This window comes from Colobus angolensis, unplaced genomic scaffold, assembly GCF_000951035.1.
Source record: "Colobus angolensis palliatus isolate OR3802 unplaced genomic scaffold, Cang.pa_1.0 Scaffold40, whole genome shotgun sequence".
NCBI lineage: Eukaryota > Metazoa > Chordata > Mammalia > Primates > Cercopithecidae > Colobus > Colobus angolensis.
The window spans coordinates 6,556,020-6,579,840 of record NW_012117377.1 but is presented as its reverse complement, the minus strand read 5'-3'; the positions used below and the strand labels follow the sequence as shown (position 1 = coordinate 6,579,840).

General features: G+C 40.9%; 1 protein-coding gene across 4 annotated transcripts in view; it reads right to left on the bottom strand.

Moving 5' to 3' along the window:
- LOC105521504 (chromosome unknown open reading frame, human C1orf101) overlaps positions 1–23,821 on the bottom strand; it is a 177,445-nt gene that overhangs the window by 8,341 nt on the left and 145,283 nt on the right. For 3 of the 4 annotated variants that reach the window (XM_011955717.1, XM_011955720.1, XM_011955719.1), the window contains 2 exons: positions 23,548–23,634; positions 16,031–16,188 (listed from right to left, as the gene is read on the bottom strand). In XM_011955717.1, the coding sequence (XP_011811107.1) occupies positions 16,031–16,188; positions 23,548–23,634 (245 nt within the window). The remainder of the gene's footprint in view (positions 1–16,030; positions 16,189–23,547; positions 23,635–23,821) is intronic. The other variant, XM_011955718.1, reaches the window with a different exon arrangement.

Below are 23,821 nucleotides of genomic sequence, written 5' to 3'. Positions count from 1 at the left end.
TAGACACCTATCACGGGAATGTTCACAGCACGGCAAAGGGGCTTGTGTTGAGTCCTAAAGGTTGGAGTTTAAGGATGAAGGGCTAGGGTATTCCAGGTATAGAGAGAGATGAGCAAAGGTTTGGAAATGGGAATGAATTTGTGAGGTTTAAGGGATAATGAGGAAATAGCTTGGTGCATGTAGAGGGAAGTAGTGGGGGTTTTGTGTGTGTGTGTGTGTGTGTGTGTGTGTGTGCGCGCACGCGCGCGTGCTCATGCCTGCACATGTGCCCTCCAGAGGGCTTTAATGAAAGGCTTAGAAATTTTGACTTTACCCTTTTTGTATAAAGGAGTCATGATTGTTTTTGAATTTAATTCAATAGCAGTTTGTAAAGTGATTTGGAATAGAGAGATTAGATGTAAGTGGGCCATATGGAAAAATTATTCACAGTAGTGAACAACCCAGTTTTGTGATAATGAGGTCTAGACTTGGGTAGAGGCAATTGGGACTGAAAAGAGGGCCAAGCTGACCTTTGATAGAATGAAATTGTGATGGAATCAGCATGGAATAAGTGCAGTTGGAACTTTACGGTTTAAAAGTTGTTAGATGTAGTATTGTCAAATGGACTGAGCTGGTTGATAGCATAGTTTAGGTATTCTGTATCCTTACTGATTTTCTCTCTGCTTGTCCTATCAATTTCTGAGAAAGGAGTGTTGAAATCTCCAACTGTAGTTAGGGGTTTGCTGTTTCTCTGTTTAGTTCTATCCATTTTTGTTTCATGTATTTTGAAGCTGTTTTAAAGGTAAATCCACATTTAGGATTATTATACCTTCTTTATCACTATGTAATGAGTCTCTTTATACCTTCCTTGTTCTGAATTCCTGTTATCTGCTATTAATATGGCCAATCTGGCTTTCTTTTGACTACTATTAGCATGGTTTATCTTTTTTTATCCTTTTACTTTTAATCAATCTGTGTCTTCATATTTAATATGGGCTACTGGTAGACAGTCTGTAGTTAGGTCTTATATTTTTATCCAATATGACAATTTCTGTTCTTTAATTGGGATATTTAGACCATTTGTATTTAATGTAATTGTTGGTATCTTTAGAGTTAAATCTACAGTCTTGCTATTTGTTTGCTATCTTAAGTTGTTATACATTTTTAAGTTATATATTTTGTTTTCCTTTCTCCTTTTCTTCTGTCCTTTTTTGTATTAATAAAGTATTTTTTTAATGATTCCACATTATCTCCCCTATTAGTTTTTATAGGTTTGTGTCTTTTTCTAATGTGGTTGGTATACAATATCAATCATTAATTTATCACATTTTTCTGGCAAATAATATACCATTCTTAAGTATAAGAATCTTAAAACACTATGCTTCTAATCCCTACTCCCATCCTTTGTGCCATTGTTTTCATCCATTTTACTTTTATTACGTGTTACAAACCCCACAGTATTTTCTTTTCTTTTCTTTTCTTTTTTTTTTTTTTGAGACAGAGTCTCACTCTATTGCCCAGGCTGGAGTGCGATGGCATGATCCTGGCTCACTGCAACCTCCGCCTCCCAGGTTCAAGTGATTCTCCTGCCTCAGCTTCCTGAGTAGCTGGGATTACAGGTGCGTGCCACCATGCCTGGCTAATTTTTGTATTTTTAGTAGAGAAGGAGATTCACTATGTTGGCCAGGCTGGTCTCAAACTCCTGACCTTATGATCCGCTCGCTTCGGCCTTCCAAAGTGCTGGGATTACAGGTGTGAGCCACCACACCCGGCCACAGTATTTTCTTTAACTTTTTTTTTTTTTAAATCTTTTGAGACAGGTTCTCACTCTATCATCCAGGCTAGAGTGCAGCAGCAGCATCACAGCTCACTGCAACTGCAACTTCAACTTCCCAGGCTCAACCAATCCTCCCACCTCAGCCTCATTTGGGTGAATACCAGTGAGTACCACTGCTGGGTCGTACAGTAACAGTATGTTTAGTTTTGTAAGAAACTGCCAAACAACTGTCTTCCAAAGTGGCTGCACCATTTGGACTTCTTTCAGCAATGAATAAGACTTCCTGATGTTCCATATCCTTGTCAGATTTGATATTGTCAGTGTGCTGGATTTTGACCATTCTGGTAAGTGTGTAGTGGTATCTTATTGTCTTAATTTGCATTTTCTAATGACATATGTTGAACATTTTTTTATATGCTTTTTTGTCATCCATTTATCTTCTCTGGAGAGGTGTCTGTTCAGATCTTTTGCCCATTTTTAAATCTGGTTATTTTCTTATTGTTGTGTTCTAAGCCTTCTTTGTATATTCTGGATACCAATTATTTATTGGATCTCTCTTTTGTAAATATTTTCTCCCAGTGTGTGGCTTGTCTTCTCATTCTCTTGACATTGTCTTTCACAGAGCAGAAGTTTTTAATTTTAATGAAGTCCAACTTTTCAGCGATTTATTTCATGGATCATACCATTGGTGTTTATCCAAAGAGTCATAGCCATATGCAAGGTTAATCAGTGTTTTTCCTATGTTAGTTATCTTCTATGAGTTTCAGAGTTTTGCATTTTATATTTAGGTCTATGATTTCTGTATTCCTTTTTTTTTTTTTTAACTTTAGAGATGGGATCTCGCAATGTTGAGCTTGAAGTTCTGGGTTCAAATGATCCTCCCCAACAGCCTCCTGAGTAGCTGGTACTACAGGCATGCAACACCATGCCCAGCTATAAGACTTGTACTGAGGGGTTATGTTGCAAGCATAACCCAGTTCTTATCATGCTCTATCTCAACAAACACATTGTTTCTAGACAGATTTAGATCCTACCAAGTTCTAGAGAGCAATACGAAAGTCAAACTCAGGAGAGGAAGGGTTACACAGAAAAATAACTGCAGAATTTTGCCAACTCATATAAGCAATACCCTAAGAATATGTATAGAAAAAATGAATTCTGAGAGTGTTAGACCAAGGAAGTGTAAGCATAACTCTAGGTTATATTCGATTGTTGATACGAATGCATTAAATGAACTTGAGAGGACAGCCACCCTTTATTATAATGTATAGAAATAAGTAGAAAGACTTAGAGAAAGGGAAATACTGGAGTGAACTGATCAGACGTGAACTACTCATTCTCCCTGAGACAGGACCCATACGATACTCCATTCACCATGGCATTGAGAACTACATCATGACAGAAACACCAAAGGTGTTGATCCCGCAACACTTAACAGTGAACTTCCTGCATGCTAACCTTCATCTCAGAGTTTCCTTTCCAGGGAACCTGCAACACCTACAATAACTCAATTTAAGTTTTTTGGTTGAACTGTTCAGAAGACTGATGAGTTTTGGGGACTGAGAGAATATTATGAGATTAATCAAGAGTGGCTATCTCCCCCCACAATGTATTCTCATCAAAGAAGCAAATCCATACCACCCTCAGCGTCTGAGAAGCAGCCATTCATTTAGCAAATCATTCCCTCCTCCCCACACCACTATCATGTAAACCTTTAACAAACTGCTGTTCCAACCGGAATGAGTTTTGAATTCCAGACACTTAAATATATTACATTGTACAGAAAACAGTACAACTCAAAGAGTACATGTGACACGGGAGCTTTCACCACCATCCCTCAACACTCTGCTACCTGCAGAGTGGACAACATGAGCTTTGCGATCAGACTGACTGAGGCTCAAGTCTGGTTTCACTACATCATCTGTGGCCCTGGGCAAGAAACCCAGCAGGCAGAAAGGAGCAGAGGCCGTTTGCTTTCACTCGGGGAATACTGTAATCCACCTCCCTTCTTGCTTCAGGACTACATCCACTCTATGATCCTGCTGTCATGGAGTCTGTTTTTATCATCATCTCATAGAACATCATGCTGGTCCACTATATTGATGATACATGACCTGGAGGGCAGGAGGTAGCAGATACTGCAGATATATTAGTAAGATAAAGGAGACAAGGCCAAGTGTTGTGGCTCACACCTGTAATGCCAGCAGTTTGGGAGACTGAGGCAGGTGGATTGCTTGAGGTCAGGAGTTTGAGACCAGCTTGGCCAACATGGCAAAATCCCGTCTCTACTAAAAATACAAAAATTAGCCAGGCATGGTGGTGCATGCTTGTAATCCCAGCAACTCGGGAGGCTGAGGCACAAGAATTGCTTGAGCTTGGGAGGCAGGGGTTGCATTGAGCTGAGATCACGCCACTGTACTCCAGCCTGGACCACAGACCAAGACTGTGTCTCAAAAACAAAAGATAAAGGAGGCAAGGCCAAGTCTGCTGGCTCACACCTGTAATCCCAGCACTTTGGAAGGATTGCTTGAGCCCAGGAGTTCAAGACCAGCTGGGCAACATAGCAAGACCTTGTCCCTACCAAAAAAAAAAAAAAAAAGGTAAGAGAGATAAATCCCATGAGTTGTGGGGTACATGATGCACTGTTGAGTCAAAAACAAGTTCCTGCTTTTTATACTTCTTCCACAAGAAAGGGATGTGCCTTTTTATGGCACACTTTGGATTTTGGAGGCAACATGTACCACACATAATTTGGATGCGCTTCTCCAAATATGCAGAGGGACCTGAAAGTCAGCCAGAATGGGGTCCAGGGTGAAGGGCCTCTCTAGATGGTCCAGGTGATGCAAACAGGGCTGAGATCTGGCTCTTATGACCTAACAGATCTAAAGGTGCTTGATATGTCTGTGGCAGATGAGGAGGCTGTGTGATTGTGGAAGTTCTGATGGGGAATATTAGCAGATGCCTCTACAGTTTTGAAGCAAATGCAAGTACTCTTGGGCAAGTAACAGTTCTCTTGAGAAACAGCTCATGGTTTAGGTACTGGCAGAAACTGAACTTCTGATCCCCAAACACCAAGTAACCATGAAACCTGGTTTGCCTCTTATAGCTGAGTGTTAGTCTTATCTCTAACACGAGGAAGTTGAAAATGCTCAAATGAACTCTGTCATGAAGTGTAAGTACAGAACTGGTCTTGGGATGCCGAAATGCACAAATAAGCATGTAAACAGTTGACTTGGCTACCGTTTGCCTAGATGTGGGGAGTTCCCCACTGACTATAAAGAAAAAATATGAGAAAGATTTACAGATTGCTCTGAATCCAGATGTGGACAGCTGTGGTACTATAGCTCCATCCACATGTAATCGTGAGGAACAGTGGAGAAGAAAAGGCCTCCAAGCATAAAAATCTTCAAGTATGATAATTTTCCCACTTTTCCTAATAGGAGAGGTGGCCTGAGGCATAATCACGGGCAGGGGTAAATATGTGGTGACATGGCCGGGACTTGGAAAAAACCAGAGTTGATGAGAAGAAATATGAGGGAAAAGCATGTAGATGAAATGCTTAGAATGAGACCAGTGTATCTGAATTGTGGGGTTTTATTTGAATGTTTATCAAAACACCTTTACTAGAGAGGAAGCTCTTAGCTTACTTATCACCCGAGCACCACATGGTTGGCCTCTTTCCCCAGCTACTCAAATGCTTGCTCATGGGCTCATAAACAATGTGGCTGTGGTGCCTAGGATGGCCTTAGAAGCACGGATTTCCCTTACCAAGGATGACCTGGATGCCACCACTACAAAATACCATACAGCAGTCCCCCTTTATCCACAGAGGACAGTTCCAAGACCCCCAGTAGATGCCTGAAACCATGGATAGTACCAGACCCTACATATAACTATGTTTTTCCTATACATACAAACGTATGATAAAGTTTAATTTATAAATGAGGCACAGTAAGAGCTGAACAATAACTAGTAATAAAATAGAACAATTATAACAACATGACAGAATCACTACTTTTGCACTTTGTGGCCATTACAAAGTAAAGTAAGGGTTACGGGAACACAACAGGATTGCTTTAATGCTACAATGGGTCTGATAGCCAGGATGGCTATTAAGTGACTATCGGGCAGGTTGTGCACGTAGCACTGATAGACTAGACAGAGATCATTCACATCCCAGGCTGGACGAGGTGGGACCGTGCTACATTTCATCATGTTGCTCAGAATGGCATGCAATTTAAAATCTATGAATTGTTTACTTCTGGAATTTTCCATCTCATATTTTTGGACCACTATTGATTACAAGTAAGTGAAATCACAGAAAGTGAAACTGTGGATCAGGAGAAATAGCATGCAGGTATACCTTGTTTTGCTGAGTTTCACTTTATTGTGCTTCGCAGATACTATGAATGGTACCAATAGACTTGCTCAGCACAGGATTACCACAAACCTTCAATTTTTATAAACATGTGCTTGCTTTGTGTCTATCACATTTTGGTAATTCTCACAGTATTTCAATTTTTTTTTTTTTTTTAACAGGGTCTTGCTCTGTCGTCAGGCTGGAGTGCGGTGACACAGTCACAGCTCACTGCAGCCTTGACCTTCTGGGCTCAAATGATCGGTCTCTCTCAGCCTTCTGAGTAGATAGGACTACAGACACATGCCACCATGCTCAGATAATATTTTTTTAAAAAATTGTTGTAGTGATGGGATCTCACCATGTTGCCCAGGTGGGTCTTGAACTCCTGGCTTCCAACTATTATCTCGCTTTGGCCTCCCAAAGTGTCAGCCTTTTTCATTATTATTATATCTGTTATAGGATCTGTGGTCAGTGATCTCTGATGTTACTACTGAAAGTGTCCTCGTGCACCATGAACTGTGACCATATACGATAGTGAACTTAATCAATGTTATGTATGCTCTGACTGCTCACTGACCACATCCCCCATCTCTCCAATCAGCCTCCCTACCCACTGAGACAGCAATATTGAAATTAGGCCAATGAATAACCTTAAAATAGCCTCTACGTGTTCAAGTAAAAGGAAGAGGCACATGTCTCTCACTCTAAATCAAAAGCTAGAAATGATGAAACTTAGTGAGGAAGGCATGTTGAAAGTTGAGACAGGCTGAAAGCTTGGCCTCTTGCACCAACAGAAGGTTAAGGCTGCAGTGAGCTGTGACTGTGTCACCGCACTCCAGCCTGACGACAGAGCAAGACCCTGTTAAAAAAAAAAAAAATTGAAATACTGTGAGAATTACCAAAATGTGATAGACACAAAGCAAGCACATGTTTATAAAAATTGAAGGTTTGTGGTAATCCTGTGCTGAGCAAGTCTATTGGTACCATTCATAGTATCTGCGAAGCACAATATAGTGAAACTCAGCAAAACAAGGTATACCTGCATGCTATTTCTCCTGATCCACAGTTTCACTTTCTGTGATTTCACTTACTTGTAATCAATAGTGGTCCAAAAATATGAGATGGAAAATTCCAGAAGTAAACAATTCATAGATTTTAAATTGCATGCCATTCTGAGCAACATGATGAAATGTAGCACGGTCCCACCTCGTCCAGCCTGGGATGTGAATGATCTCTGTCTAGTCTATCAGTGCTACGTGCACAACCTGCCCGATAGTCACTTAATAGCCATCCTGGCTATCAGACCCATTGTAGCATTAAAGCAATACTGTTGTGTTCCCGTACCCTTACTTTACTTTGTAATGGCCACAAAGTGCAAAAGTAGTGATTCTGTCATGTGAATGCAAAGTTTCTGAAGGAAAATTAAAAGTGCTACTCTAGTGAACACATGAACAGTAAGAAAGTGAAACAGCCTTATTACTGATATAGAGAAAGTCTGAATGGTCTGGACAGATAATCAAACCAGCCACAACATCCCTTAAACCAAAGCCTAATTTAGAGCAAGGTCCTAGCTCTCTTCAATTCTAGGAAGGCTGAGAGAAGTGAAGACGCTGCAGAAGGAAGGTTTGAAGCTAGAAGAGGTTGGTTTATGAGGTTTAAGAAAAGAAGCCATCTGCATAACATAAAATTACATGGCGAAGCAGCAAGTGCTGATGGAGAGGCTGCAGCAATGATCCAGAAGATCTAGCTAAGATGATTGATGAAGGTGGCTACACTCCACAACAGATTTTCAGTGTGGATGAAGCAGACTTCTGTTGGAAGAAGATGCCATCTAGGACTTTCTTTTTTTGTTTTTGTTTTTGTTTTTTTTTTGAGGTGGAATTTTGCTCTTGTTGCCTAGGCTAGAGTGCAGTGGCGTGATCTTGGCTCACTGCAACCTCCACCTCCTGGGTTCAAGTGAGTCTCCTGCCTCAGCCTCCCAGGTAGCTGGGATTACAGGTGCCCACGACCACACCTGGCTAATTTTGTATTTTTAGTAGAGATATGGTTTCACAATGTTGGTCAGGCTGGTCTTGAACTCCTGACCTCAGGCGATCACCCACCTCGGCCTCCCAAAGTGCTGGGATTACAGGTGTGAGCAACCATGCCCGGTCTCACCTAGAACTTTCATAGCTAGAGAAGGGAAATCAGTACCTGGCTTCAGAGCTTCAAAGGATAAGCTGACTTTCTTGTTAGAGGCTAATGTAGCTGATGATTTTAAGTTAAAGCCAGCACTCATTTACCATTCCAAAAATTCTAGGGCCCTTCAGAATTATGGTAAGTCTACTCTGCCTGTGCTCTTTAAGTGGAATAACAAAGCCTGGATGACAGCATGTCTGTTTACAGAATGCTTTACTCACTATTTTAAGCCCATTGTTGAGACTTACTCTCAGAAAAAAAAAAAGATTCCTCTCAAAATATTACTAGTTGGCCGGGCATGGTGACTCACACCTGTAATCCTAGCACTTTGGAAGGCTGAGGCAGGAGGATTGCTTGAGCCCAGGAGTTTGAAACCAGATTGGGCAACAGAACCAGATCCTCTCTCTTATTTTAAAAAGTAAAAAAAAAAAAAAAAAAAAATAGGCCAGGCGCGGTGGCTCATGCCTGCCTGTAATCCCAGCACTTTGGAAGGCCAAGGCGAGTGGATCACAAGGTCAAGAGATTGAGACCATCCTGGCCAACATGGTGAAACCCCGTCTCCACTAAAAATACAAAAATTAGCTGGGTGTGGTGCCACATGCCTGTAGTCCCCGCTACTGGAGGCTGAGGCAGGAGAATTGCTTGATTCTGGAGGAGGTTGCAGTGAGCCGAGATCGTGCCACTGTACTCCAGCCTGGCAACAGAGCGACACTCTGTCTAAAAAATAATAATAATAAAAATAACCCCCCAAAAAACAAAATATTACTACTCATTGACAATGCACCTGGTCACCCAAGAGCTCAGATGGAGATGTTCAAGGAGATCAATGTTGTTTTCATGCCTATCATACCTGCTAACACAATATTCATTCCGCAGCCCATGATCAATGAGTACGTTTGACTTCCAAGTCTTACTATTTAAGAATTACATCTCATAAATCTATAGCTGCCATGGATAGTAAATCCTCTGATGTATCTGGACAAAATAAATGGAAAACCTGGAAAGTATTCACCATTCTAGATGCCACTGAGAACATTCATGATCATGGGAGAAGGTAAAAATATCAACATTAGCAGAAGTTTGGAAGAAGTTGACTCTAACCCTCATGATGGCTTTGAGGGACTCAAGACTTCAGTGGAGGAAATCACTGCAGATGTGGCAGAAATACCAAGAGAGGTAGAATTAGAAGTGTAGTCTGAAGATGGAACTGAATTGCCGCAATGTCATGATAAAACTTGAATGGATGATAGTGCTTTGCTTCTCATAAATGAGCAAAGAAAGTGGTTTCTTTCTTTCTTTTTTTTCTTTTTCTTTGATGGACTCTTGCTCTGTCGCCTAGGTCAGAGTGCAAAGGGGCAAACTCGGCTCACTGCAATCTCTCCCTCCCGGGTTCAAGCAATTCTCCTGCCTCAGCCTCCCAAGTAGCTGGGATTACAGGCATCCACCACCAAATCTGGCTAATTTTTGGTATTTTTAGCAGAGATGGATTTTTGCCATCCAAGCTGGTCTCGAACTCCTGACTTCAAGTGATCCACCTGCCTGTGCCTCCCAAAGTGCTAGGATTATAGGCGTGAGCCACCACGCCCAGCGGTGCTTTCTTGAGATCAGATCTACTCCCGGTGAAGTTGCTGTAAATACTGTTGAAATAACAAAGTGTTTATCATATTACATACATTTAGTTGATAAAGCAGTGGCAAGATTTGAGAGGACTGACTCCAGTTTTGAAAGTTCTACTGTGCGTAAAATGCTGCCAAACAGCATGGCATGCTACATTGAAATCTTTCATGAAAGGAATAGTTGCAGCAAAGTTCACTGTTGCCTTATTTTAAGAAACTGCCACAGCCACCCCAGCCTTCAGCAACCACCACCCCAATTAGCATCCATCAACACTGAGGCAAGACCTTCCACCAACAAAAAGATTGACTTGCTAAAAGCGCAGATGATTGTTGGCATTTTTTAGCAATAAAGTATTTTTAAAATTAAGGTAGTTATATATTTTTTAGACAATGTGCAATGCTGTTGCACACTTAATAGGCTACAGTATAGTGTAAACATAAGATTTGTACGCATTGGGAAACCAAAAAATTCACATGACTCGCTTTACTGCGGGGGTCTGGAACTAAACCTACAGTATCTCTGGGGTGTGCCTGTATTTGGCAGTGGCAGCAACCAACCAAAGCCTCCTGTGTGTATATGAATCCAGAGGTATCAGACAGCCATCTGGTGACAGGTTGATTATGGCATGGAGGGGACAGTGATTTATTCTTTCTGTGACAATTTTGGGATTTGAATTTGCCTTTTCTACAAAGCCTCTGCCTGCAACACCACACAGGGATATAACGAGTGTCATATGCATTTTCATGTTATCCCCACAAGATTGCTTCTAGCCAAGGAACTCATTTTATAGCAAAAGAAGGCAGCAAGGTGGTGGCTCACACCTGTAATCCTAGCACTCTGGGAGGCCAAGGTGGGCAGATCACCTGAGGTCAGGAGTTCGAGACCAGCCTGGCCAGCATGGCAAAACTTCATCTATACTAAAAATACAAAAATTACACAGGCGTGGTGGCGGGTGCCTGTAGTCTCAGCTACTTGGGAGGCTGAGGCATGAGAATAGCTTGAATCCGTGAGGTAGAGGTTGCAGTGAACTGAAATCACACCACTGCACTGCACTTCAGCCTGGGTGACAGAGCAAGACTCAGTCTCAAATAAGAATAATAATAAGAAGAAGAAGGCAAAGGGCTGGTATACATGTAATTCACTGGCCTCACAGAATAGTAGCATGGACTTTTAAGGCTGCTATTTATTATGAGGGTAACCAAAATTACTGGCTACCTAGGACACTTTTGGTATTACACCTGCTGCTTGGGTGTAAATGTTAACAAAGCTTTATTTTACTCACAGAAGTGCTCTGGTATGGATGATTATATTGAAAAGCTGTGAAGCCAGCAAGAAAGGTTATCTGTGAAGTTGGGGAATTCTCTTTCGATGAAGTAAATACTTTTGTCAGTGAGTAAGATTTGGAGGTGTTTCTCCCACAGACAGAATACGGGAATCTAAGAACCAAGTGATAGAACTAGGAGTGGAATTTCACAATTTTACTTATGGCCCCAGGAATGTACAGACAGGGATTGCTAAGAGCTCAGATTCCTTAGTAGTGAAAATTGACAGCCTGGCTAACATGGTGAAACCCCGTCTCTACTAAAAATACAAAAATTAGCCAGGTGTCCCAGCTACTTAGGAGGCTGAAGCAGGAGAATCTCTTGAACCCGGGAGGTGGAGGTTGCAGTGAACTGAGATCACGCCACTGCACTCCAGCCTGGGCAACAGAATGAGACCCTGTCTCAAACACACACACACACACACACAGAAAATTAAGGTTATTCTGCTAGGAAATAAACCTGAAATGCTGGCTAAAGACATAGTGAACATAGGTTAGAAAATGGAGAAAATAAAAAATACTATAGCTTCATGAGCTTCATGATCACATGTGGATACTAGGAATACAGTATCTGTACTTATTTCCTACCTAGCTGTCACCTATTTGAACTGATCTTTCTTTCTTCCGTTTCCCCTACTCTTTTATGTAAGGTGTGTTGGTAGTGGTAAACTCTGCCACCATAAAGGCCACAGGGTACAGAATAGGAAGGCAGGATCATGACAAAATTAAAGGAGGCCTGGGTATCATTCAGACTTTGGACTTGGGGCTAGCTGTGAGACTTCAGTTTGTTCTCTTTTGGAGGCTAATAAGTACATTTGTGATTATTTAGGGTTAATGACACTATGGTAGGTGGAGATATTTGGAAGTTGAAGTTTTTTGGAAAAGTAAATGAGGATGTGGACTGTCGTGGACATTTGTTCTTTCCATTGACTAATTTTCTTTTCGTGAATGTAGTCTTTTGTTTAATCTGTGTATTGAGTTTTTAGTTAGGTTGATTATGTTTTTCGTTTTTAGAAATTTTCTCTGTTTCTTTCCAGGTCTTCTGGTCAGCTTGGATGGTTTCTTCTTCTTTCATCTTCCTTTCAGAGCTCTCTTATAAATACATTTCAGCATTTAAGCTTACGTGTTTTGTATTCTGTGTGTAATAAACCCAACATTGGAAGCTTTGTAGGTTGGTTTTGTGGATTGTTGTTTCTGTTGACCCTTGTTCATGATTTCTTCTTCTCTTATGTTTTGTTGGTTGGTGCTTTTCCTTTGGGAATTTTCTGAGGCTTGAGCTTAAAAGCACAGTCCTCCAGAGGGGGCATACATTTGCTTCTGCTGAGCATATTGGAGGCACTCATAGGCTGGGACCACTTTAAATTTGTGGCTAGATTATTCTTTTTGGACACTCAGCTAATATGTAATCCAGGCTTAAATCTATTCAGTGTACATTTGTAGTTAAAACTCTTAGGGAATAATTTTATTTTATTTTTTTAAATCTGGAGCCAGGATTGATTCAGGCATGTATCCTTGCCATCTTCCCTAAGGATTCTGCCCTTCAAAGCCTTAGGTTCTTTGATCTACTCTCTATCGCTGCTAGGGCCCCACACTTGTTCTCCTTTCTCCTACATGTTGCCTTGTGATCCAGGTCAACAGGGACACGCAGATAACCCTAGGGAGGATAGAGTGTCTTTAGATAACTCCAATAGGATGTAATGAATTTGCACTTTTTCGGAATTTCTGGCCTACAGATAATTCCCTCAGTTTCCCATCAATGTGGCCGTGCATTTAAAAGGTGTATGCGTGTTAAATGTACTGTGCAGGAAAGGCTTTCCCTGAACGCTGTATCTGTCATATTGTAAGAAATAGAACGCTATTGATATTTTTTAGTTTCTAGCCTGAATTGTAGCCTATAAAATGATGTTCTTTCACTTGTTAAAATTTTATTTTTGGTTCACCATAAGATTATTGTCACTTACGGTGTCTCCCTAGGCACTGGGAGAGAATGTGTGCGCTCTGTGGGCATTGTAAGATACGGCAGATCCTCCCCACTACCCACTCAGTGTGCTTCTATTCTGAAGTGAATGAGAGATGGGAAACTGGAATCTTCCCTTTTCATAGTTGGTTTTAGTTCTGCTGAGCCTTTCACATGTGAACATCTTACACAACAAAGATGATTATAGTGTTAAAAGACAAACAGCACCCATTTTTTCTACCACATGGCTTAAAATGTGGATCGAGTATTTTAACTGGGACAAAACGAAAGAAACAGTAATCTGTTGAAATGTTGGTGGAACTACTGGCTCTACTGGACTCACTGAGAGATGCTATTTCAGTTTCTAGCATGACACCGTTTATGAGAAATCAAAAGTAATTTTGGCCACATACAATATCATCCTTACAAACTGACTTTAGATCCTAATTCCTAGATAAGCCAAGACTCCACTTTACTTATCTCTTGACTTAGGTTAATTAATAATTTTATTCACATTCTCCACTTGCTTATCTGTTTTATGACTACTTGATCTATCAAATTCTGAGAAAGATATATTAAAGTCTCCTCATAAAACTGTGTTTTTGTCATATTCTTACCTTGTTTCTAATAGTTTTAGTCTCATGTATTGTCTGGCTTTTTGTTGGGTACATAAAATTCATGAATATTTTACCTTCCTTATGGATGATACCTCCTATCACTATAAAATATCAGTTTTTTAGTCCCATTTAATGTCTCCTATTGTCAGTGCACCTGTAGGCATCCTCTTACCTTCAAACTTTCTAGATGAGAATTAGGCATAATACTTGTTCCCCCATCCCCAAACCAGGAGGCCCATGTTAGTTTCCCTGAGTAGTTTTCTGAAGCCCCCTCTTACTTGTGGGGAAGGATTCTTGTCCCCATGGCATTCGGAAAAGTCTCCTGGAAGAAATCCTCTCTGTCAGCCTTTCTCATGAACTCTCAGCCTTCTTTTGAAGGTGTCTTTGAATAGCTTAGAGGCTAATAGTGGACATAACCAGTTTTGAGACACCCTCTTTTCAAATCCTGCATTGATAATCATGATTTTAGAACATGTTTGGGACATTTCTGTTAGTGATAGTCACCTTTAAATATCCTGTTTTACTGCGTTTTTAAAAATTACCTTTCTATTTTTGTCTTCATTTTTCTTTTATTTCAATAACTCACTGGTCTGCCCCTTCCTCATCACCCCAAATTCCTTAACAGTGGGTGTCCCCTAAAGCCCTTCCATTCTCTATTTATAATCAGTCAGCTAACCTTTGTACGCTCCTTGAATCCCTGTAGAAGGTACCCACATCCGTACTGTTAACTTTTTATCATCAGCTCTTCCTTTCCACTCCGGGCCCAGATTAGCAATCTTAACTGTTGATAGGACATCTTCACTTAGATATCTCCCTGTCCCCTCAAATTCAAAGTCAGAACTCTTATCTCAACACCTCACCCAAAGAAAAACCACCCCATTACCTATTGTGCTCAAAGGAAATACCATTATTTTAATCACCTGGTCTAGAAAACATGAAACTATATCGAGTTCTTCTTTACTTGCCACATTAGATTGATATAATCTCTCGTCATCAGACTCTTTTTTCCCTTCTTTCCATTCTTACTGCCACTAGGCCTTCCTTTGACCTCTTTCCTTGTTGACGTCACTCTTCTCCATTATCCATGTAGAGTTTATTTTTACTTTTATTTTATTTTATTTTTTTGAGAGGGAGTTTCGCTCTTGTTGCCCAGCCTGGAGTGCAATGGCGCAATCTCAGCTCACTGCAACCTCTGGCTCCCGGGCTCAAGCGATTCTCCTGCCTCAGCCTTCCGAGTAGCTGGGGTTACAGGCGTGCGCCACCACGCCTGGCTAATTTTGTATTTTAGTGGAGACAGGGTTTCTCCATGTTGGTCAAGCTAGTCTCGAACTCCCAACCTCAGGTGATCCTCCCGCCTTGGCCTCCCAAAGTGCTGGGATTACAGATGTGAGCCATCGCGCCTGGCCTGTTTTTCTTCGGTACCATCCTTTATGCTATTCTCAGGCTAATTTCTCTTGAACTATGCTTTCATCACACCGCTTTCCTTGTGAAGACACTAATGAAGGTCTCTAGGACATGGGCTGAAATTTACTTAAATATTATGAATTGTTGTAAGTTTGTCTCCCTCCTTTGTTTTCTACCCTCCTCATTCAGGGCACTTTCTGCCTTCCTTTGCGACTCCACAAGCCGTAGACAATATGCTAACCTTTTGCTAACATTTAGCTGCATTCCGTTATTAGTGTGATTTCTTTCACTGGAAGCGTCTGTCCCAGTCTTCTGGCAATGTAAATTCTACTGATGTTCTGTGTTTTCCAGAAAGTTTTCTTTTACTGCTCAAAATAGCATTAATCTTTCCCATCTCTGAATTACTATTGTGCCTGTCAATAATGCAAATAATTATATTTGAAAAATATCTCCTGTATTTTGCTCTGATTTAACTTTTCTTGGCTTTTATGTGCACCCATCCCCCCACTCCTCCTTCTCCAGGCAGCTTAATTGTAAATACCTTGAAGGATGAGACTGTGTTATATTTGGATCTTTCACGGCAACTGAACCCAGGAAAGTCCTCAGAATGTAATTGTAAATTGATTAATTTAATTAACACTTAACATAAAATCTTCTACCCACATAGAATGTTTCATGTGATTGCTACAAAATGAAAAAGGAAATATGTAAATAACAAGAATAACAATGACTGAATGTATAGGATGCATCAAATTAAAAAAATGAAGATTACACTTTGAAGAACTAATGCTAACACTATTACAGTAACACATATATTCACCTATAGTTTGGATCCAGGATCTTCACACGAAATACATACATTCCAGAATGGCCCAGGGGCCAAAATATATGGTTACCATTAGAACTGTTGATAATCTCGTATGGTTGATTTAAGTCTCCTGGTTTTCCCATAGCATAAGAAAAACAGTGTATATAGTTCTGAATGAGAAACAAAGAAAAAAATTTTAAGGTCATTTTATGACTCTGATAAGCAAAATTATAGTCTCAATTATCTTGAAAAATTATTTAGAGATGTAATGGCTATTCCCTTCTATTTTACCACTGCAGTGCTCTATATAGCCCTTTAAGAGCTACACTGGGTTAAAATTTGATAAAAAGTGATGCTTAGTGAAAGCAAGTGTATTTATAAACAATTAAATTAGAGTGTTGAGAATATGTAAGCGTATTATTTTCCTAAATTGACAAAATACAAAATGCTCCAAAGATGCTTAACTGGGGACACAAACAATTTTGATCATAAGATACAGACACAACAGTCAAGATGGTATATCCTTGGGTTTTTATCTTCCCCTAGGATCTTCATTGAGCCCCATTACCATTACCATGTCTTTCTACGGGTCTCAAGATACAAACTGTCTCCTGCCTGCCTTTTAAAAAACACAGATGAAACAAGCCTGTATTTTTAAAGGTTACTCTGTTAAAACAAACACAATGAAAGCAAATGATTATTAAAACTTGCAGGTACCTGATCCTACTATTACATGGCATTGCTTCTGGGTTCTTTTAGATCCTGTATGTTTTCACACCCTACTTAAAGGACTCTTCCTCTACCATTCTTGCTCTCTGAAAGCTTCTCATTTGAAGGAAACAGGAAGATTTATAAGGCCATTACTTTGGATGTGTCCGAGCTTTTGCCTATCAACATCCTTCAAGGTTGCATGGTTTGGATGCATCCCTCAAAGCTCACGTGCTGGAAACTTGATCCCAAAAGTTGAGATGGGAAGTGAGGTCTAACGGGTCCCACCAGGGGTTTGGATCACAGGGGCGCTACCTTCATCAATGAGTTAATGCTGTTATCGTGGAGTGGGTTGCTTATAAAAGGATGAGTTCAACCCGCCTTGCCTGGCCTCCCACTCGCCCTCACCCTTTCTCTCTTTTTGCCTTCTGCCATCTGATGATGCAGCAGGAAGGCCCTCACCAGACGCCAGCCCCTTGATCTTGGACTTCCCACCCTCCAGAATCATGAACCAATCAATTTCTATTTATCATAGATTGCCTGGCCTCTGGCATTCTGTTATAGCAGTACAACATGTACTAAGACAATGGTATTTTTCTTTTTTCTACATATCTTGAAACATTCCTCCTTCACGAACAACTTCCTAGTCAATAGAGCTTTGTGATGAATCAGCTCTTGCATAGTCTCAAAGAGATTTCCTCATGGCAACTCCGTGGATGAAAATGTTACCATGATTAGATGGCAATAACGATAAGCTCTAGAGGGAAGCTTACTGCATACTGCTGTATCCTCAGTCGGGCACACAGTAGTCAAGATACATTTTACTGAATTAATGTGTGTTTTGTTTTGTTTTTAGGGATGGAGTCTCACTCTGTCACCCAGGCTGGAGTTCAGTGGCATGATCACAGCTCACTGAAACTTCGATCTCCCAGGCTCAAGCAATCTTCCTGCCTCAGCCTCCCCAGAAGCTGGGACTATAGGCATGTGCCACCATGCTTGTCTAATTTTTTACCTTTTTTTTTTTTTTTTTTTTAAAGGAGATGGGCGTCTCACGATGTTGCCCAGATTTCTCTCGAACTTCTGGACTTAAGCAATCCTACCACCTTAGCCTCCCAAAGTGCTGGGATTACAGGTATGAGCCACAACACTTGGCCTGAAATTTTTGAAAACTGTTTTATTCAGATGCGAGGTACAATTCTGATTATGCCTACCCTTACTTACCTGGATATCATGAAATGTGAGGATACAGACATATCCTACATACTATTACTTCCATTCCAATAATCAGTTACAGTCGTGTACTGCATAGCAATGTTTCGGTCACTGACAGAACACATATACAATAGTGGTCCCATAAGATTATAATGGAGCTGAAAAATTCCTGTTGCACAAATACTTACCATTTCCTGACATTATTCAGTATAGTAACGTGCTGTTCATGTTTGCAGCCTGGGAGCAACAGGCTCTATCACAGCCTAGTTATACAGTAGGCTACACCGCCTACGTTTGTGTAAGTACCCTCTATGAGGTTTGCATAATGACAGAATTGCCTAACGAAGCATTTCTCAGAACACGTTCCCATTGTTAAGTGATGTATGACTGTATTCTTCATTTATTCTAGGAGATGAAATAGTCATCAAAGTCTGTAGCTAATTTAACAGTATAACTTTAATTAAAAAATTCCAGTAGCACCTCTTCCTGAGAGCAATGTTTGTGGATATTTGTCTTTTTTTTTCTGTCTGTCCAGAGTCCATGATCATTTTTAATAGAATGCTGATTCCTCTTGGATATCATTAGAGTGAGGGTAATTCCAAGTCCCCACCTTTCATTCCAGAAGCTGACAGGCACAGATTCTTTTGCTCCCAACCCCAGGACATAACTGAGGTGGTAGCAGGGCAGCTCTACCAATCCAAGTTCTCTCCCAGGAATATGAATTAGTAATGAGGGCTGCAACAATGAGAGGAATGTTTAGAGGTCGTTCATCAGAGTGCCAGTGCCCCAGCCAGGTTGAAGGACAATTGTTGGGAGTAATAAAATTTTAGGCTAAAATGCATTCCAGAAAAAAATGTAACATGTTACATGACTGAGTTCAGAGTAATATGCATAGGCCATCAAGATGGGGAGGAGTTTTATGTGCATATATTACATGGTAAAAATGGAAATAAAAAATTAATTTTAAAAATAAGAAAAAAGATGAGGAGGAGAAGGTGGCTTACCATTTATATTCTGGTAACCACACGTATGAGTGGAGCCAAAAACCCAGTCTGACTAAATGGAGCAGAAGGCCCACTTGATACTCGGCTGTGTGTACGCCCCTGGCTGGTTGCCTTGGCTGAGGGTTCCCTCCTCGGGTTAATGAAACCGTGATGTGAAAGAGCAGAGGAAGTAAACAGTAACCAGGGACAGGGAACACATGTGTCCAGCTCTACTTTGACAGACCTCTGGGAAGTCTGGAAGATATTTGTATAAAAAGCAAAGGAGGAGATCACAAGACGGGCAGAGTTTTGTTGTGCATAGAGTTGTATGGACCTGTACTGTCAAGGAATTTTCGGAGAAAACAGACTTGTCATAGATCCTTTGGCTTCAGTTAGAGTCATTATAAAGAATCTAAATGTGTTGTGTGCCCATGTTGCCATACCTGCCCTGTCTGTGGCATCTTTCCGGGAAGGAAACCCCCAGGCAGCAGAGGAGAGACTCAGGAGATTGGCTCACGTGCAGGGTGGTGCCAGCTGCAGAAGCTCCAGGAACACAGCTTGAGCAACCTGTGCTGAGCCAAGGAGGCTTTCACTGTGTGTTAGTTTGTTTTCTGTTGCTTATAACAGAATACCTGAAACGGAGTGATTTATAAGGAAAAGGAATTCATGCCTTTCCAAGGAGGCGGAGAAGTCCAAGGTTGAAGGGTTGCATCTGAGGGCCATCTTCCTAGTGGGGACTCTGCACAGACCCAAAGTGTCACAGGACGTCACATGGCAAGGGGGAGGAGCATGACAGCTCGGGTCTCTCTTCCTGTTCTTATAAAGCTGCCAGTCCCACTCCCATGAAGCCCACGAGTCCATTATCCCGTTAACCCATGAATCTGTGAATGGATTAATCCACGTATGGGGGCTCTGCCTTCATCATCCAATCACCTCTTCAAGGCTCCCCCTCTCAACGCTGCCGCATTGGAGATGGAATTTTAACATGAGTTTTGGAAGGGACAAAAATTCAAAACACACTACCAGAACTGACTCATCATCCAGGGAAGGATTTTTGAAGGATTCTTGTGTATAGGCCACTGCATCCTTCGTTTGATAAAAGGCCAGGTTCAGGAGTGGGAACTTAGGAACAGAAGCCTCAATGGACACAGACCAGGACTAGTTATTCTAAGGGGAGAGATAAAGGCTGAATATTTCCTTCTCACTGAAAATTCCTCTATTTCCCTTCTTAGCAGATCATTTTATTTTATGTAGGTGAATTATTCTATAATTACATTTTAATCATAAGTGGCATCCCTAAAATTCTTGATTATATTTAATTTAAAAATATTACTATATGTCTCAATAAACTCCAAAAATCATTTTGACATTGCTTTTTGAAAAATCTGTTTCTTCTAGCATTTCTTGCCTTTGTCTACCTTTCTGCCATTGTGGTCTGTGGCACTTTTATGAAACAATATGTTGGGTTAATGAAAAATAAGTAAAAGACCCATTTTTTAATGTATCCCCACTTGAAAATATAAAATACCTTATATTTTTTGGTGAAGCGTTCTTCCAGGTCAAAAATAAACTGTGAAACTTGTCCTACCAAGTTAGTTAATACATAGGTCCATGAACTTAATTGGAAAAGGACGTGGTATATTCCAAATATGTTCAGATGCTGTGCATATATCATACAACAAAACATTGCTAGCAAAGACTTAATAGCCTTGTGTCATATATTTTTGTATACAGACATGCAGGAATATTTATATTGTTTCCTATTTCGTTATTTCCTAATGTGAATGATGATACCTGCTGACTCTTGCTTCTTTTTCTGTGTCACTGCCGGAAAGATATCACTGCCTGATATTTCCTGTTACATTATTAAAACTCCCCCTCCCTTGCCATTATTGTTTTTTCCCCCTTCTTTTTTCATGTGAAAGCCCTCTTGATCAAACCACCCAGCCTCTTAGAAAACAAATCTCTTGGCTGGGCATGGTGGCTCATGCCTGTAAATCCCAGCACCACTTTGGGAGGCTGAGGCGGGTGGATCACCTGAAGTCAGGAGTTCGAGACCAGCCTGACCAACACGGTGAAACCCTGACTCTACTAAAAATACAAAATTAGCCAGGCGTGGTGGCACGTCCCTGAAATCCCGGCTACTTGGGAGGCTGAGGCAGGAGAATTGCTTGAACCTGGGAGGCGGAGGTTGCATTGAGCTGAGATTGTGCCATTGCACTCTAGCCTGGGCAACAAGAGTGAAACTAAAAAAAAAAAAAAAAAGGAAAAGAAAAAACAAATCTCCCCTTGCCTCATGCATTATACTCAATTTTTAGCCTTTTTAGCCAAGGACTTTCCTGTCTAATATCTTCAGCCACTTCAAGAAACTCAAATCCGATTCTGTATTGTGTGGATGTAGACAAGCACTCGGTACCCATATTCTCCCTTTCCTTCTCAACCTCCAACCTTACTAGGAGAACCTGTGAAAATGCCACTTTTGCTTATGAGTCCTTCAGTGTTTTCTCTAAGAATTTACAGTCCCCAGAGCTACTTCCCTGATTTTTTTTTAAATGTAGGTGTCATTCATCCTTCTAGAATCAGAAGGACTATGTAGCAATCAGTGTAGCTCCAATAACGGGAAGGCTTTCTATTTCATTTCAGGTACATGTTTCAGGAAGAAAGCAGCCCTGATTGCCATGTTGAGTTAAGATACAACGTAATAATGATGCCCATCAGTAAGAGTAGCCTTATTCACGAGGACATAACTAGTCTTTGCAGGTACCTGCTTTCTGTTATATTCAGACTTCAGACTGAATTCACCCTTTCAGTGGTGAGCTTTAAGTTTCTCATGCAGTAGAATCGAATATGTAGGGCCTGGTGTGGGCACTCCAGAGTCTTTCTAGACTGTACGCTACTATTTCAATTGCTCTTAAACATAGTCCCCAGATCAGCATATCAGTATCATCAAGGTGCAAATTTTTGGGCCCCACCCAAGACCTGCTGAATTAGAAACTCTGGGAGTGGGACCCAGCCATCTATTTTAACAAAGTCTCTTGGCGATTCTGATGTATGCTCAAGTTTGAGAACCATTGTACCATATCATACCGATTGAGGCAGGCTTCATGGTTGTCAATTACCCAGTGAGCTCACTGCTGCTTTGCAGTATGTTATTTTGGCAGAATCTTAGAATATTTAGGTGCCTTTTGTAAGATATGGGGATATCATCCTCACCTATCATTTATACCTATCCCTAACTCCAGACCCCTGGATGTCCTTCAATGAAAAATCAGGAGGATAAGTTTTCTTTTAACTGATTTAACTACCAGTTTAATTCCTTATGATTTTTATTTTTTAATTTGATCTTCTTTTTTCTTTTTTGAGACAAGATCTCACTGTGTCACCCCGGCTAGAATGCAGAGGCGTGATCATGGCTCACTGCAACCTCAGCCACCGGGGCTCAAGTGATCCTCCCACCTCAGCTTCCTGAGTAGCTGGAACTACAGGCATGCACCACTGTGCCCAGCTATTTTTTTTTTAATTTTTGTAGATATGGGGTCTTACCATGTTGCCCAGACTGGTCTTGAACTCCTGGGCTGAAATGATCCACCCGCCTCGGCCTCCGAAAGTGTTAGGATTACAAGTGTGAGCTACCGTGCCTGGCCCTTTTATGATTTTTAAATAGTAGAAAAGTACTCTTTATAATAGGTATATGATCTATAATGAATTAATTTGGTCCACAAATATTTAATGAGCACCTACAATGCATTAGATGCCGTGAACAAAACAAAATTTCCCTCATGGAGCTTACATTCTAATAAGGGAACTAGAAAATAAATAAGATTTTGAAAGTAGCCTATGTAATGTGTCATAGTTATAAATGCTAATGATATTAAATAAAATAGGGGAGGGAGGCTGGGCGTGGCGACTCAAGCCTGTAATCCCAGCACTTTGGGAGGCTGAGGCAGGTGGATCACTTGAGGTCAGGAGTTGAAACCAGCCTGGCCAACATGGTGAAACCCTGTCTCTACTAAAAACACAAAGATTACCTGGCGGTGGTAGCACATGCCTGTAGTTCCAGCTACTCGGGAGGCTGAGGCAGGAGAATTGCTTGAAACCAGGAGGCAGAGCTTGCAGTGAGCTGAGATTGTGCCACTGCACTCCAGCCTAGTAGCCTAGGCAACAGAGAGCGACTCCGTCTCAAAAAAAAAAAAAAAAAAAAAGGAAAGAAAATAGGGAGGGACAAATATGGGCTTTCATGAAAGTGAGGGTTAAGTTTTTCCATATGGTGGCCAGGGAAGTCCTCATCGATAACTTGACTTTTCAGTAAAGACCTGAGGAAGTAAGGGAGCTAGGTAGTCTTTAAAAAGACTCACTCTTGATGCTTTCACATGTTTAACAGATATTTAATAATCTGCAAACACATATTTACAGCAGTGAAAATTAAAATAGCGACACAGAACCAACAAAAGATCAAATAGAAATTAAGATGAAGCATTTTAAATATACCATGATACAATATAAAAATAGGATTTGGTTTACCCAAACAAATTTAAATCCAAAATGTTTCCATCAAGTTTTTGTTAATAGCAAAATGCCAGATTAGTTATTCAAAATAAACAATTTGCAAGGCAATGTGTCTCTTACCTCAGGTCCCCAGACTTCTTCCAGGGGGAGGTGCTTGTTCAGTTCAATCATTGACTTCCATGTCTGTGCTTCATGTAAACAACCACTCTGTCAAAAGATTGCATATATATGTGGGTAGGTAGAAGTTTTCTTTTTCTTTTTTTTTTTGGGACGGAGTCTCGCTCTGTTGCCCAGGTTGGAATGCAGTGACCAGATCTCAGCTCACTGCAAGCTCCGCCTCCTGGGTTCACGCCATTCTCCTGCCTCAGCCTCCCGAGTAGCTGGGACTACAGGC